The 17785-nt window shown below is 38.3% G+C and overlaps 1 protein-coding gene across 1 annotated transcript in view; it reads right to left on the reverse strand.

Moving 5' to 3' along the window:
• The window catches only part of BMPER (BMP binding endothelial regulator), a 211904-nt gene that overhangs the window by 183419 nt on the left and 10700 nt on the right, over positions 1 to 17785 (reverse strand). The window contains exon 3 of the mRNA XM_065399446.1: positions 1663 to 1762. Within this exon, the coding sequence (XP_065255518.1) occupies positions 1663 to 1762 (100 nt within the window). The remainder of the gene's footprint in view (positions 1 to 1662; positions 1763 to 17785) is intronic.

The raw sequence follows: 17785 nt of genomic DNA on the forward strand, positions 1-17785 counted from the left end.
CTAAAGCTGGACTACAGAGGCAAAGCATAAATAGATCAGCCATCAAATGTCTTTAACCATCCAGGAAAAATACATATCCATCATGTCTCTTCTGCCTGAATTATAGAGTAGTCTGTTTTCCTGCCATTATATTTTTTCCAGCAGGGTGGTAGAATGTTTGCATTAGGTTTTGGATTCAGAATTCCCCAGCAATTTATTCTATCCTACTTCCCTCCCAAAGTCACCCCTACCACCACTGGGGAATTAAAAAAAAAAAAAAAAAAAAAAGAGAGAGAGAGAAAGTAAAAGCTGGCTGAATCTGAAATTCTTTACTTCATTAACTGAGTACTATTGAGCAGTCTCTCAACAGTTTTACAATGTTTTATGGCATATTACCTCACTGTGTCACTATAAAAAAAAAAGACACACTTTCTACTGATTTTAATTACAAAATGCATCACTTGTACAAGTATGGTAATTATGTAAAGAACATATTTCTTTATTACCACAGTTCATGTATTATATAGTAAAGGACCTCCCCCCCCCCCCAAAAAAAAGAAGTGGGAATTTAACAATTAGCTAATTCAATTTCTAAAGCACTTTGAAGATGAAAAATGCTAGCTGAGAATTAAGCATGTGTTGTTTGCATTGTTGCCTAGTTCCCTTTTTAGGAAATTTTAGTTTAAATTATCCCCAGATGCAAGTAGTTTTTACTAAAGTCTCAACTTTTTAGAAGATTTGTGGCTCATTGCTATCATGTATATTAATAGAATTCAATAACTAAAATACACTGTTGGAGAGGGGGATGTTTGTTTTAAACAGATATGCAGAAATAGCAGCAGCTGCCATGTTATTTTCTGAACTGCACTTCTCTTTTTCATCACTGAAAAAGAGGGGATAAGGGAGCTTCTGGAAGTATATGGAGTAAGCATCTGCATATTTATTCACTTGGAGGAGACAGCAAAGAATACCAGCCAGCCAGAAACCTATGAGCCCGTAGGTGTGAAATGTGAAATCTTTAATACGGGGAAGAAAGAGGTTTGCTTGAATGTTCAAACCAGCTATCACTTTACTTTTGACCACAGCAATCTCTTATGGATGTGGTGGGAATGATGGTTGGGTTGATCTTTACATTGGTTGATTATGACAACAAACAATGAAAACATGCAGAAAACAAGTTTTGGAAAGGGAAGGGTGAATTCCTTCATATCAAATAGGGAATTATTTGGGAGACAGAATAGAAAAGTAATGAATATGTAATAGGGTAGCAGCAGCAAGGACTCTTCATCTTCTGAGGGAAACTTGGCAGTCCTTCCAAATGTTTGGAGTCTGTTTCACTAATGCTATTAAGATTTTGTTTCCATTTAGTGCTTAGCCTCACGTTGGCATCCTTCCTCTGGGAATATTATTATAATTTCACCATAATAATAAAGCACTACTAATGAAATAGAAACAAAAATGTGTTTTAAGGTATTATGAGATCTTGGAAACTAACTAATTTACATGTTCATATTATAACTATGCATCTCCCCGTAGCTTGGGGATTTCTTAAAATTACTGCCATTTTGGGGGCCACCAGTAGCCAGAGATGGAAAGCTTTAGACTTCACTCTGCATCTGGCAAAACAAATTCAAGAACTGAGAAACTATTTTTAAAAAAGAGAATATATGAAGGAAACTGCACCTTTGCATTGCTCACAGCAGGCTCCTCTCTGCTTAATGACCAGAGAACACTCCTTGGAAAGCACTGGACACTTCTCTCGTTTGCATGTCACTTCCTTATTCTAGGCAAAAAAAAAAAAGGCAAAAGTTGTTGAAAGCAAAAATCAAACATTTATTCTCCATTTCATGGCACTCTGAAAGTGAAATATGGGTTTAGTAAGTCATTCCCTGCTTGACAAGAGACCTTTGTGATTCAAAATAATCAGAAATCCCCTCATAGAAACAGACGGTATTTTTCCCTTATGGTACATACTGAGAAGAGAGGACCAGGGTGGGAGGGCGGAAAGCACAACATTAAAAGGAGATCTAACCTAGATAAAGTAATGCCAAAGGAAATGTGTGATTCCTTTTCCCATTCTAATATTACTTTTTGGTATACTGTAGAAATGATAATATTTTTGTAAACTATATTTCAAACTATTGGAGTACCTGGTCCAAGACTTCCTTGTGTGAACAAAAATATTTGCGCACAACTGTCCAACAGTCCCAAACAGTACATGAATTAAAGTGCAACCGTCTAAAGTTCCAAGCCAAATAATAACTAAGTTGGTTTTGAATGGATTCAGTATAAAATAAAAAAGAAATATAAATGCCAAGTGAGGAGATATTTATGAAAAGTTCATAGCACAGAGACAACTCTCTGATAATAGGGCCATATTAACAAAAGTGTTTCAAGCATTTTCATTTGCTATTATTTCTAAAATGACAGCAGTTTTAAATACAGTAAAACCTCAGAGTTATGAACACCTCAGTAATGGAGCTTGTTCATAACTCTGAAGTTTTGTAACTCTGAACAAAACATTATGGTTGTTCTTTCAAACATTTACAACTGAACATTGACTTAATTGACTTTGAAACTTTACTATGCAGAAGAAAAATGCGGCTTTTAGCCATCTTAATTTAAACAAGTACAGAAACAGTTTCCTTACCTTGTCAAATCTTTGTTTTTAAACTCTCTCTATTTTTTTAGTAGTTTACATTTAATACAGTACTATACTGCATTTGCGCCCCCCCCCCCCTTTTTCGGGGGGGGGGTGTCTCTGCTGCTGCCTGATGGCATACTTCTGGTTTCAAATGAGGTGTGTCGTTGACCAGTCAGTTCATATCTTTGAGGTTCTACTGTATATATATATATATATATATATATACACACACACACATACACATACACATACACATACACACACACAGCTTAAATTCAGCCGGAGCCATCCAGAGCAAAGCTCTGGTAAATATTTTCAAACCCGTGGGAGCACCCGTGCCTCCCACAGGCTAAAGCCCTGAGCCCCAGGACTCTGGGAAACACTGAGGGAGAATTTAAGCCTTGTACACACATAACGATGCACGTAGGGCCTGATAAAGTTAAGCACATGCTTAACTTTAAATATATGCTTATGTCCCATTGCAGTCTGTGGGATTTAAGCATATGCTTAAAATTAAGCACATACTCGATTATTTGCTAAATAGGTATGGAATTAAGCACATGCCTAGGTGCTCTGCTAAATCAGAGTCTTAATACAGCTACATTTATTTGGGATTGCTGCTTTGTTTGAACATCTCCCAGGGAACAGATTTCATGCCGCATGAGAGTAAATGCTCATTAATGCTGCTTAATTGGGAAAGTGATAGCAACAACAACAAATCCATTTGTTGGTGATTCATTTGCCCAGTGCTAAAGGGTTAATCAGTGTTTAACTAGTTGTCATACACAGGAGATTCTAAGATCCAATCATTTAATACATAATTTGCAAATAAAGACTAAAAGATGATGTAATGAATAATTTGTATTCAGTAAACATTTTCTTCAGTTAGGGCCTAGTATTGCACTGTACTGAGTAAACTAAAACTCCTTGGATTCAATGAGAATTGAGGGGGTTTGGTTCCTCTCAGGAGCAACTCAGTACCAGTATTGGGCCCATAAGATTATTTTGCAAGTATAACTTTTGCATTCCCTAACATTTTTGTGTTTAAATGTGTCAGTTTCTACATTGGGTTAACACAGGAATTCTGATTCTCCACTGCCTTTTACCTACACTGCACTGGTGTAAATTACTACACAAAGTGCAAGGCAGAGGACAACCACTCCAAGGGTTATTTTTGCATTTGATTTACAGTACACACATGAATTTATACATCCCATAGCATACACACGTAAGTATACATACACAGCCAAATACTCAGCTGATATAAATTGATGTGGTTACAGTGACTTCAATGGAGCAACCACTGGCCCAAAATGTTCTAATTTATCATCTCTCAGTGCATGGTCAAATAATTGAGAACAACAATTCTTTAGAAATATATAATAAATTATTCTCTCTTTTTTGTTGTTCGAATATGAGCTGGCACAAAAACAGTTAAAGGTTCTCCCTTCCTACCCCTCCCCCAAACTATCTATTTTTAAATCCTTCTCAACTCCCAGTCCCCTCAGGAAAATCCTAGGAAAACAAATAAGCTTTGCAACATGACCTGAAGGCCATCAGATCTGGGATCTATCATACCAAGGGGTAGGGTGACCAGATAGTAAGTGTAAAAAAATTGGGACAGGGAGTGGGGGGTAATTGGCACCTATATAAGAAAAAGCCCCAAATATCAGGACTGGCTCTATAAAATCGGGACATCTGGTCACCCTACCAAGGGGCCAAGCTAGTGCAGAACTTCCTTTAACAACCTGCCACCAGCCCCAAACTCATTTAAATCAGGAAGCTGGTTGCTTGAGCCCTCAGTTTATCCCATCTGTCTTGGGATCATGAGAGATACAGGCAGTTCCTAAACTGTCCAGGATCCAAACTACATAGGGCTTTACAGCTTAACCTCCACCTAGATAACAACTGGTAACCACCACAGATCACATATTTGATGTATTCCATGTGGGAAATCCCATTTAAGTGGGCAGCCACAATCTGCACTCTCTGCAATTCCCTGAGGTTCTCAAGACATAGTCCCATAGAATCACTATGTGCAGTGTATTTGAAAGTGACAAAAGCACAGATACTGGTGGAGAGGTCTGCACCCCAAAGAAAAACACACAACCCTCTTGCCATGTGCCAATGTTGATAGGCTGGGATATTGCCAAGAATGCTTTTCTTAGTAAGAGGTTGTTATAATTTATGCCTTGTCCTCAAACTGTTCAGAAATCATCAGACTACCCAAGTTGAAGTATACCACTGAATATACTAAGAAGAATTAACACAGGAATGTATAGCATTGCGAGGGCCCTTCGTTTTCAGTTTTTATTTTGTTCAATTTTTCTCGGGAATTTATCAGTGTTTATTGCCACAACAACAAAAACAGGTGACAATCAGTGTCAAAAACTATTAATAATTTTTCTGGGTAAATATCGGGGTTTATTTTGGTGGACGGAAAGACAGGCAGGAAAAATATTCAGTGGATTAATGCTTTGAATTCTGTTCATCAATGTCATTTGCTGCAGAACTAAAACAGAACTCAAAACTCAGTGCCACCTCAGAGTTTAAGAAAACAATGTATCTAATCCCCAAATAAAACTTTTCATTTGAATAAAGTTTCCTATTGTAGACCTAGAACTATTAGCCTATAAATATTTACATTTTTAATTAGGCCATACCATTTGCAGCGTATACACTCAACTTCATCCTTTTCTCCTGTTTTAGTTTTTTTAAAAACTTTTGAATACTTCCTTGTGTTCTGAAACGTATTCTGATACAGATTTTCATTTTCTTCCCACTTTAGAGTGTCAAATCTTTAAACTGTTATCTGCTAACAGCTTGAAATGTGTACGTGGTGGGTGTGAGATTCATCAGTACATTCAGATGCACACGCACTTCAGAGCTTGCGTGCGTGCCTCTGTTTGTTTATTGTGTGCATCTCCTAGACAAATACATAGTCTTATTTCAACAGGCAGCTTTGCATATACACACACAGGTAATACATGTATCTCACGCAATGTATTGTATTTTCCTAATAAAACAAGTTATTTTTACATATTTGAATGATACAAAAGTAGGGTGAAAAATCAGAAAAAAAAAAAAATGAACAATACTTTTCGTAAAACCCAGGAATTTTTCAGTAAAAATTGGTTTAAACTGAAAACGAAGAGGCTTATCCATTGTCTGTTTAATAATAGCTCCTCAATCTTTGATTTTCCCCTATGATTGTCAACCACACTGAACAACCCTAGCACTGAACAAGGGTAGGGAAAAGAAAAAGAAAAAAAACATTTATTTTTTAAAGTAAAATTTTGCTACTTGAAATTCCTGTCTTAAATTTAGCCCTCTGAAGTGATCTCCACCTATAATTACTAGTCCAGTTCATTAAATGACACAGGTGGCCATTTACCAGATGCTAGTGTGTGTCTCAATGGATTTTATGGCTTAATTAGAGACTGAAAAAAAATCAAAGAGGTCGAAAAATGTCATTCAGAAAATTGAAGCACAAGAGGCTCTGCACATCACCCCTTTGCCTCCGTTTGCTTCCTGTGGCCTTGCTCAAGGTGCTTGTGAAGGAAAATGTAAAGCTTTTATTACAAGCCTCTTGGACTTAAAAACACAACTTTAATCTTCTCACAGTCACTGCCTAATCTGGTGGAGAGTAGAAAGGGCTTGATTCTGACACCAGCATAAACCAGGAATAACTATTGAAATCAATGTGAAATCAGTGTAAATAAGAATCAGGCCCTAAAGTTGTTAACGAATGTGCAGTTGTAGTCAGAAACATGACTATTGTAACAGATTGTAACTAGTGTGACAGATTCACTGACACACTACTCCAGTTTTGCACCTCTCCAGTGTTGCAAAGCAACCATAAACCTGGATTTAATCGGCCAGTTAAACTGAGTTTAATGGCAGTTTTGCAATGCTGGATTGGCACAAAGCAATCAGAGCACATTAGTGAAATTGGCTCTACAACTTCTTATTCAATGCAGTATGCCAAATCCTGCTTTTACTTACACCAATGTAACACTCTTGCCTTAAACTGATTTGATCCAGGCTGAAATCAGTGTAAGTGGGAACAGAATCAAACCCACAGTATCTGCTACCTGTGGACCAAATCCTGAGATCCATATTCAAAACGATTCATGCAAATCCTCATATAGTTTAATGGAAGTTTGCCTCAGAAAAGGCTGAGTAAAAACTGAGGGCTTCATCACCCGCTCCTGTGGAAAAAAAAAATCCACTGGCGGAGTTGAAGGGAAGAAAATCTCTACACTATACCCCTAGAAAATGTTCTGCTTAATTGTTTCATGGGGGCAATGGTGGTAAGAGAGGACTTGCCAAAATACAATACAGATCATATAAGCTAATTTATAGACTTCATGAATCTCAAGGTATCTGCAGGAGGAAAGGGCGATCCAGGCAGACCCTGTGTATCCATGGGCCTCCTCTGCTCTGGGGCAATATAGCTCCATTGGAGCCATGCTACCAAAGCATCAACAGCTGGCAACTACCAATGGGACTCCAATTTAAAGGAGGAATCACTGTTGCAGATGACAGGGAGGGTGACCAAAAAGGATTACACCCCAATTTGGATGACCTTTGTTCCCTGATTGCCAGGGGATTGCTGCATCCCCTCTACCATAACTCTACACCCTGCCCACCCACTCCTCCCCTGAGCACACTAATTCCCTCTCCTCTCACATACATCCTGACCTTCCTCTGAGTTTGGAGGTGGGACTGGAGATGGGTGTAAGGATGAGCCTTCTGCTTGCATTTAAAGGGGGTACAATTGGGTCCTGATTAAAGATTTCATATTTGGCTCCATATATCTGATTTAAATCTGCTTATTTCACTGCCAAAGACAAGTTTTTATTATCATTGGCACCACAGAACTAATAAAACAATGGCAGGACAAGTTGCATCCTACTCTGCTTCATGCATCATCAACAACATTTTCAGCTACATCATGATTGTAGAATCTTCATCACTGATCATGATGATGGAAGAAGTAGATAAGAACCTATCATGATTTTCACATTCCAAGATCACTTCTTAGATCTGAGAGTTAGAAAAGGCATATTAGCAAATTTGGGAAATAATTGAGAAGAAAAAGATAGTCCCAACATGGAATTTTACAGAATAACTTTTCTGAATTTCAAAGTACAAGTAATACTATAACATATATTATTGAAAGCCTCCCTGTGTGTCAGATTTCTCCATGCACACAGAAAGGGGGAAAGCACCACTGACATCAAAATTCTAAAAGGACAAACATCTTATGTCAAATTCAGCTGTGACATTATTATTCTTAGTATTTGTATTACAGTAGCTAGTAGCTAGACTTAAGACGCCTCAAAAAAGATCCGAGCCACACTGTGTGTACAAACACACACTAAGAGATAAAACAGACCATACAGTCTAAATAGTCAAGACTGACAAAGGGGGGGGGAAAGGGAAGGACTATTTATTATATTCATTTTACTGATGGAAAAGAATCGAGGCACGGACAGATTAAGCGACTTCCCTAAGGTCGAATAAGAAGTCTGTGGCTGAGCCAAGAATTAAACACCAATCTCCTGAGTCCAGTGCCTTAACCATAAAGCCCTCTTGCTTTCAACATAAACAAGCGTAACTCCCCTGAAGCTTGTGGAGTTGCACTTGTTTCTTTCAGGACTGATTTTAGCCCTTAAACTATTGCTGAATATACTGTTATGGTGCTTTCGTCTTTCATATCAGAGCACATTTTAGCAAAACTCAAGACCAGGAGGAAAGGGTTAACCTTGATGTGGAGGAAAGGGTTAACACTATGCATATCATTCATACAAGACAGAAGATAAAGCAGGGCTGGTAAATCATTGTTTAGTCTATTGTAGTCTGGTGTTATACAATGCAGATCTCCTAGGCCCATGGTGTGCAAGAGTAAGAAGATAAAACATTACCAAACAAGGAGGAATTCTTGAGGGGGTGAGGGGTTTCACCCAGCCTTCCAAAACATTGCTTGTAACATGTACCACCAGTCTGCTTATTTAAATTTCTCTTTCTCCTCCCCATTAGTTTTGCAAGGGTGCAGCAGGGTGAGCCAGCAATTGAGCCAAATGGATTTTAACAGCAAGCCCTTTCCTTCCAAATAAGTTCCGCCCTCTAGTAATCATAACATTTCATTACTTGTCCAAGCCATACATTTGAGGAATTGTTAACTAGCAGCATGAAGGAGCGCTATATTACCAAATCAGCATCTGTGTTGTCAACATTGTTTCTGAAGCTGTTGAAAGCTCTCAGATACTTTGATATTGCTGTTCTCAAGAGAAAACCTCTCAGACTGCAACATGCAGAAGCCAGCTTTTATACCAGTGTTTTTTTGTTTGTTTGTTTCATTAAAAGGATATGCACTTGGGCACTGAAAAGTGCAGACGAGAAACGTGGCTCATATATACATAAACCATTTGCTAAATCAGAAACCTGGGAGTCAGTCAAAATCCATAATAGGATCCCAAGATTCATAATAAATAACTTGTAATTATAGTCCTACACAATAGTTATTTTAAACAGATGGTTTATGGATTCACATCTGGGATTTTTTTTTTTTATTTAATGTTCATATACACTCAGAGAGAAAGGGAGAGACCATAACTAGACTGCAGCTAGGTTTGTTTTATTAGTGTTGGGGAAAAAGTAATTTTTAAAAGGGGTCAAGCTGATTCATAACAATACTGCCACATCTGATGCAACTCCCTTGTGACTACTCAGCAAAGACATGTAGGGTTCATGCTCGGAATCTCAGACTCACATGGAATAAAGGACTTTGGGAAGGGCTGCAGAGTCTGACTGAATCTTCTTTCCTGTATTAATTGAGTCCAGCACCTGGAGAATTATATTTCTAACATGTTCAAGAGAAGTTTAGAATATTTTGTTTGGAACCCACGTTTTTTTCACCTCTCCCAAAAGTTGCCACTGAAATTCTCTTCCTCAAAGTAAGTGCAAAGGAGATGAAAATTCATTTACATAAAAAATAAGTTAGCCAGAGGCTATTTTAGTGCTAGAACTTCATGTTGCCTTTTCTGGAGCTTCCTCTCATCATAATTTGTTCATTTGCAACTTATAGCTCATATTTTTACCTTCCATCAAAGAACTCTGTGCATAGTACCCAATTCTAATGACAAAGTATATCAAGACTAACAGTCATAAGCTCACATGGTACAGTAAAATAAAATGTCAACATGAAAAGAAAGAGTAAAAAACAACTGAATGTTTGGCAGAGACCTTGCACAGGACTTGTGCCAAACCACAGCTTGAAGCAGCAGCAGCCAAATTCCTACTGGATTCCCTATTGGGTCTCTGCTGTTTCACAGAACAACCACTAGGAGGACTACTTTCTGTAGCCTGCGTTTGGCTTGGAAGAGAAAAAGATTAGGAGCCCTTGTTTCTTGGGGGCATGCAGCAGAGTGATGCAGTTGACTATGTTCTGAGTCCATTGTTTTACTGGCCACTACAGGGGTAGAATCATGTAGTTTTTAAATATCTATTCTGTGCCTCTTTGTTAAACAGAAAAAAATATTACCTAAACTTTCATTTAAACAAACAAACAAAATCTGTGCAGAAAGGGGAAACAAGGAAGACTGACAGAGAAGGTTGATACCATGGGATAGAAATATGAGCTGACATTAAGGTCCAATCCTGCAGTTACTTCCAACCACTATTTATGTTATGGTGATCACACTATTGCACTCTTCAGATAGTCCGGTCTTAACTTCATGCCTGGATTTCAGTGGGATTACCCACACAACATAAAATTAAGGACATGCTTAAATTTTTGCAGAATAGGAGCCTAAGTGTGTGCATTCGTTCTCTGAAACAATAATGTAAGTCATGCTGAAAGCCTTCAAACAAGGATAAAAATCATCCTTCAAGAATTTGGGGTGACATTTTCAAAAGCACCCATGAAGGCTATGTCTACACTACCACTTATGCTGGTGGAATTTGTGTCGCTCAGGGGGGTGGATTATCCACCCCCCGAGAGTCATAAATTCCACCGGCATAAGTGCGAGTGTGCACAGCGCTATGTTGCACAGTGCTATGTTGGCAGGAGAGCTTCTCCCACCGATATAGCTACAGCCACTCATTGGTAGTGGATTAAATTATGTTGACAGGAGAGCTCTCTCCCATTGGCATAGAGCGACTACATGAGAGACCTTACAGCTGCATTGCTGTAAGTTCCCTAGTGTAGACACAGCCTTAGGAGCACACTTCTCATAGAAAAATCAATGGGACATCTGCTTCAAAGTCAGGTCCTTTTGAAAATCCCACCCTTGATCATTTGGCACAATTGCTTAGCTTATGATTCAGATTCGAGTTCTACAACCTTCTCTCACGAGTATTGCTTACACAATCAAATACTCCCTCTTGAGTTCAGTGGGATTACTCTCTTCAGTAAATACTTCTCTGCAGAAGTAAGAATTGAAAAAGTAGGCTCTGAGTGAGAAGAGGGAGGAGAAAGCACTCACAAAGCAGTGGGGTGTGAGAAAATGTCTCACCACTGACAAATGGGGTAAGAAAAAATTCTCATTTTCATTGTTTCCCCTCAAATTTGTATCTAGATTCAATTAAACAAATGAAAACTTTTGCAGGTAAAAATATTAAAACAAAAAAAAAAAGTATACTAAAAAACTGTTTTGGTGCAAAATGGAAAAAATATTTCTCTGTGAAACTGACAATTTTCTGCAATAACGTTGTCTTGATTTACAAATTTAAATCTATATCCTGCAAACATTGAGGCACGTGCTTACCTTCATGCACGCGACTAGTTCCATTAACTTTAATAGGAGTACACTGTGGAAGCAGTAAAACTAAAACATGAGTAAAACTAAGCATATCCTTAAATGTTGTAGATTGGGGGCTTGCTCCCAGTGGTAAAAAATGTTACCAGGTTTTCAGCATAAGGTTGTGTTATACTCATATAAATGATATTTCATCATGAATCAAATATGTCAACTCAGAGCTTGCAAAAAATAATAATAATAATTTCCCCCCCCCCCATCATGTGAACACAAAACCACTTTTTTTTCCAAATACAGCACACAGTAGTTTCTTGCTTGTTTCCACATTTTCATAATCTTAGGCTCCTATGTCCCAAATGCCCAAAGCAGCAGGCCACTGTTGACATTGAGCAGGGATAGTGCTACAGATCTCTCCGCAGTGGAGCTCTGCCAGTATCAACTGCTCCCTTCGGAATTTCAGTTCTCCCCCAGGAAGCACAATTAAAAACAAAGCTCTTGCTTGCTGAAAGAAGACCCCCAAATTTCACTGCAGATGTGTATTCCCCACCACAACCAAAAATCACATACTATGTACAAGTAGTTCAGTACTCACCACTCACAACCCCCTTTAGACCAAACATATCATTTCTGCAATGTGCCTGATGCTCACCAGCTTGGGGAAATTGACCTCTGTAGTCAGTTGCAAGCCTGATCTTCCCTGAAGACAGCCCAGTGGCCTGCTATTGCAGCACCATGAATAGGAAGAGCTTCATTTAATATGATCATTTATTTGTGTTACTGTAGCATCTAGAGGCACGAGTGAGATCACAGGCCTATTATGCTAGATAGTGTACAAACACATATTAGGAGATGGCTCCTATCCTGGTGAGTTATAATTACCATAGACAAGATAGACAGAAAACCAATGCACACAGAGGTGAAGTAATTTGCCCATAGTACATCAATGGTAGAGCCAGAAATAGAGCTTAGGTCTCCTAGGTCAGTGCCCTATCCACGAAAACATTTTTCTAGGGTCAAATCTTTGTCCCAGTGAAGTCAAAGGCAAAGCTTCTCACCAGTCAACAGAATATAATATGAAACTCTCTGTCAATAGGGACATAAACCTCAGGTTTCAGTACAAACTTAGAAGCCTATACAGTAACACAAAATATTATATATAAACTGGAAGGCAGGTAAAAGTTGGGGGGTGATGTTATGATTCTTTGGGAACCAAACCTTTGAATTTCCTGATTTGTGTGCATTTAAAAATCTTAGCTACAATCTTCCATTAGGGTATTTTTTTAAATTAAATATAAATATGTTTTATATTTCTTTTAAAGTCTACATCTGACCTCCTTTGTTAAGCACTTTGAGATCTACTGCTGGAAAGAGTTATATAAAAGTGCTAGCATTATTAAAGGAGTAATAGTAAATATTAAATAGCTCTTTGTCGATGTTAATTTGCATAAGATTCAGCAGTCAGTAAGACAAGTAGAACCTTGGTCAAATAGGACGTGTGTCAGTTTGAATTTAAGTCTATGAATAAGAAAACATATTGTATTTTCCCCAGTATAGCTGTGTGTCTCTTGCGCATACTGTACAACTATGCTGATCTAGCTAAACTGATGCAAACCCCTAATGTAGATAAACTTAAGCGAATTTAACCTTTGAAGTTTGCATAGTTAAGTTACCAAATTAAACTAAACTGATTTAAGCAAGGGTTAAACTGTTTGAAGTGTTTCTATGTTAGGGATTTGCATTGGTTTAATAAGATTGGTTTTAAACCAATGTAGTTATACTGGTGCAAGTTTTCTAATGTTGACCAAGCCAAAGTTTGAAGTTCTGTTCAATCTCTGAACCTTCCGTCAACTCCGACCTGTCAGCGGAGCAACCCTTCCACTTCTATTTCTTCCCATCTTGGCCCCATTGCCTGTGTTCTGTTTATTTCCCAGGGTTGGCTTTATTGCAGTAAAGTGAAGCACACCACCATGAAAATACAGAAAAAACCCAGAAACACATCAGTCCTCAAGTTCAAGATTTCCATTTTCTGATGAAGCCATACACTGTGTTTCTGTTTAATCTATGTACACAAAGTGGATAGTCCTTAATTTCTCTTAGTGCTGTAACGTGACTTTACTGAACATTTATTTAAAACTGTTGCATTAACTCAGTTATTTTAATGAAATAAATGTATAAATATATTGTCTGAACAAGGACATACCCATCATTGTGTCTGAGAGCAACCTTTATTGCTTTTTGTATCTGATGTCTGCTTAGCTAAGCTTTTACACTGGAGATTCAGGTAGTGGCCTTTTGGGGCTTTCTTAAAGGCCAGAGCCTGTATGAAAAACTCTGAACAAAGAAACCCCTGAAGCCATACAGTTTTAAAAGGGTTTACAAAGCCCACTGGGCCTCCTAGCTTATTTTGCAACAAGTCATATCCCATGAAGAAATTCACTTCTGTACAACCCAAAAAACAGAGTTAGATTAAAGAAAAAGAAAGAAAAAAAGATGATCCCCTGCTGATCTGCCTGGTCTTTTACTGCCCGTATCCTCTAAAGAAAAGATGTTCTGATGATATATTACCCCAATACATCACTAAATGACAGTGTTCTCATGGTATTGTATCCTTAAAAATATGATGTATGCCAAAGGCAGTAACACGGGATACATAAGGGGTTCTTTTTATCCTTTAAAAATAATTTCAAAAAGACTTTTAAAAGTATGGTGGTTGTTGGTTTTGTTCAGGGAGTCCCACAATACATGTACCCTCCAAAAAAATCAAGGAGAGTCCTAAAAGTTTCTCAAAAATGGTAGATTACCAAAAAAAAAAAAAAAAAAAACCCAGCACACAACAGGACAGCATCAGAGAAGTTCTTCATTTAAGCAGGTTTTCCTATAGGACCAAAGTGCTTGAGGAACAACCACAAAATAAAAATAGTAGCCAGGGTTTGTTTTATAAGCACGTGGCCTCCGGACACAGCTCTTTTAGCCCTGTTCAAGTCTGTTAAGTGCTGACCCTGCTTTTTGTTTTCTTATGTGATCTTGCCTGTGATACACAGAAGTGTACAAAAAGAAAGAATTATTCACTGAGGTCTGTTGAGACAAAGTGGGTAGCAGTGCTGTGCCAGTTTCCATAGAGGAGCAAGGAACATGGCCATTTCAACCTGGACTTTTTGAAGGAGGCAAGAATTTTCAGGGTCTCCTCTCTCTGGCCTTCACCCCGCATTACCTCCTTTCTCTGCACTTCATAACCTCAGGTCAAACAGGACTGAGCTTTGTGCTGCAGTTATTAGTGTCACATTGAGGCAGTTGCTAATCACTGTATGGATAGCTTATCTCGGTGGTTGGCTTTTCAAAGAGCCTGATCCTCGTCCAATTGATATAATGAGATCAGAGTCAGGGCCCAAATGAGGTCATGGTCACAAAAGTGACTATGAAAAAATGGCACCTTATTTGACAGATCTTCTCCTTGTGTGTGTCTGCTTCATGACCACATTTTGTGGCTGGCCCACTGCTACTTTTGGGCTAGTTTGTGCAGTCCTTACTCACAATGAATACTTTCACTGCAGTCAATGAAACCACCAGTATGAGTTAAGAAGCTCAAATCTGGCTCTTTGAAGGAGAAACACTCAGAATGCCTTGTGGTACTAAGCAGACCCAGGTAATTACATATTTATTTGTAAATGTTTCTCTGGAAAGAAAGTTACTGTGTCTAAAAGAAGAAACTAATATTGCACAACCATGTGCAACCATTGAATTTTTCAGGCAGAAATCTCAGCCCTGCAGGGCCAGTCTCACTTCTGGAAAGCAAATTCTCTTCTCTTTCACACATGTACAAACAGAGTCTAGAATGGCCAAAGCTTATGAATCTCAATAATAATAATATATTGAGCAGAAGCAATACAAATATATTTTTCATAGACTGTGTTCCCTTTTCCTCCTCCCTGCCCCTGGCTCCACTTGCACTGCTGGAAGTAACAAAAATACCTGTTTTTGACAAGTAAATGGAGCTGACATCAGACTGAAGAAACAGCGTGAATGAGCTATGCACAACCCATTTGTCATCTTGACAAAGTGACTTTTGGTCACCGGTGGGACACTTTAAAGACATCTGCATGGCTGGCCTTGACCACCAGCAATTCTTACAGCCTATAAGGGGCCCTGGGAGACTGAGAACACAACCTGCTTTAGAACTGGCTCCTGCAGTTATGTCTCTTGATGGTTGTAAAGGCTGTATGATATATCAGGTGTGTGAATAAGATCTTTGCTAGCTGGTTATATTTACATAGGTATTGACTGCAGCTAGCATCTTGTTAGCCCAAATAATAAGCCTCAAATGCCGGGAAAGGGGATTATGCATGGCCAAAAATCCACAGAGCTTGGAGATTTCACTGTGTGGAATGGCACAGATTAGTCTGAAGAGACAGCATTCAGACAGCAATACTATTATAGAAGAAGAAAGGAAAACGCAGGAAGGAAAGGGAGGAGGAAAAGTCAGTCTAAAATTCAGAGATTCCACAATAATAGTGCATGAGAGGCCTTAGTAAATTTAAGATGACATTAAATGGTGTGTGTAACAATGAGAACTCCTTAGACGTTTTAACATTCAGCCAAAAGAAATGAGGGCCCTAGTCATATATGAATCACACCCACAAACACACAAGACTTGTGCAAAATCTTGAGAAGATGCTTAAAATCCTTACAAACAGTGCTATTCAACATCTGGCTCTGGAGTCACACAGAACTTTCATGGAGTGAAGTCCCATCTAGCTCTTCTCAGTATGCCTGAAACTATGCCAATCTTCCTATGCTGCATGGCACAAAACAGATAACAGTGCTCAAACAGACAGGAGCCAACGGAACACATCTTCATCCCTCAAAAAAGGCTGATTTCCAGTGAGCTTCCCTTTGTTATATGGTTCCCTTTTTTGACTCTGACATTTGTACATTTCAGTATGTGGGTTGGTTTAACACACCAAGAGATTTGAGGGTGACAAAGAGACCCCTACTTTTATAAACAATAAGGTATTGAACACATCACCCTGTGTAATGAACGGAAGCTATAGTCACACCCTAGAATTTTGGAGATTCTTAATGCTGCTGCCACAGCTATTATCAGGGTAACAGAGCTCTTTGTTTGTGGATTAGAGACCTTACCACACATCAATCAAATTATGTACCAGCAGTTGTATAGATGGTGCATTAGCACTGTGTCCTAGAACTCCTAATGTTAAAGTTAAACAAACCATACTTTTGCACGTGTACACTAGCTACTTGTTAAATCTCAACATCATAATGTTTTTCCTTTCCCCATATATGCCTAATGAGACTAGAGCACAAGTCTTACTAGGCCTCCGCCCTTAAGAATTTTTTTTTTTTACCTGTTACTCTTTCAATATTTTAAAGTAAAATTTTCCAACATTCTTACTTTAAAAAAATCCTTGTTTCCAGGCTAAACTATTGCAAGCCACATTTGCAGCCCAACATGCATTTTTTAGCATGAAAGCATTTACCAGTTCAGATCACTGATCCACCAATTCTTGTAGACTGACTTCAGCAGTAGCCAACATCAGATATTTAAAAAAAAGTGATAAACATGAAAATTAGTTGTGCCTTATAAAGGAAAAAACATTTTCTTTCCCCCAAAAGTCATTAAATAGAACTCTGAAGTATGTGATTTGATTACCCTTGTCAATATCTTAGCTTGCACAGCTACATGTTAGGTTAAAATCCATTCCAGCCACAACATTTGACATGATGATACCCTCCTGTAGCAGTGAATTCCAAAAGGTACAGCCTGCAGGTGCTTCACTAACTAGCATCATGAAAACACCCTCATTAGGTGGCCTTCAAGCAATTGTTTATCAATTTATTCATCTTCTTCCCCACCCCTCCTCAATTATACATAATCACTAGCCATGGCTCAGTCAGACTAAAGAAACAAAGCACAAGATCAAGACAATCAAGACCTTTAATTCCTCTTTTTGTAGCTCTCCAATCACTACTAGACACTCTCACATAAATAAATAAACAAATACACAAACTCCCACATTTCATTATTAAGATCCTGATCCTATGAAGTTTTAGGTATGTGCTTCACTTTAAACAATAGTCACAGTACATAAAACTAAGCATGTGTTTTAAGTCTTTGCAGGATTGGGAACTGAGTACCTAGATACCTTACCAAGTATCATCATTAAAGAATTTAAATTGTACAAATCCCAGTTTAGAGGGGCTTAAAAGAGTGGTGTTTCTGTTGTTTTTGACCACTACCTCTCTGGGATGAGAGTGGATAATCTGTAGATAAACTGTGCAAATAATAATGCAAATATCATCTTTTTTTTTCTGTTTGTGAATTGTCTGTGAGCAGATTGCAATTTTCTGAAATGTACTCACTATTCAGAATTATTTATGA

The sequence above is a fragment of the Emys orbicularis genome, chromosome 2 (genome assembly GCF_028017835.1).
Source record: "Emys orbicularis isolate rEmyOrb1 chromosome 2, rEmyOrb1.hap1, whole genome shotgun sequence".
In the NCBI taxonomy this organism is placed as follows: Eukaryota; Metazoa; Chordata; order Testudines; family Emydidae; genus Emys; species Emys orbicularis.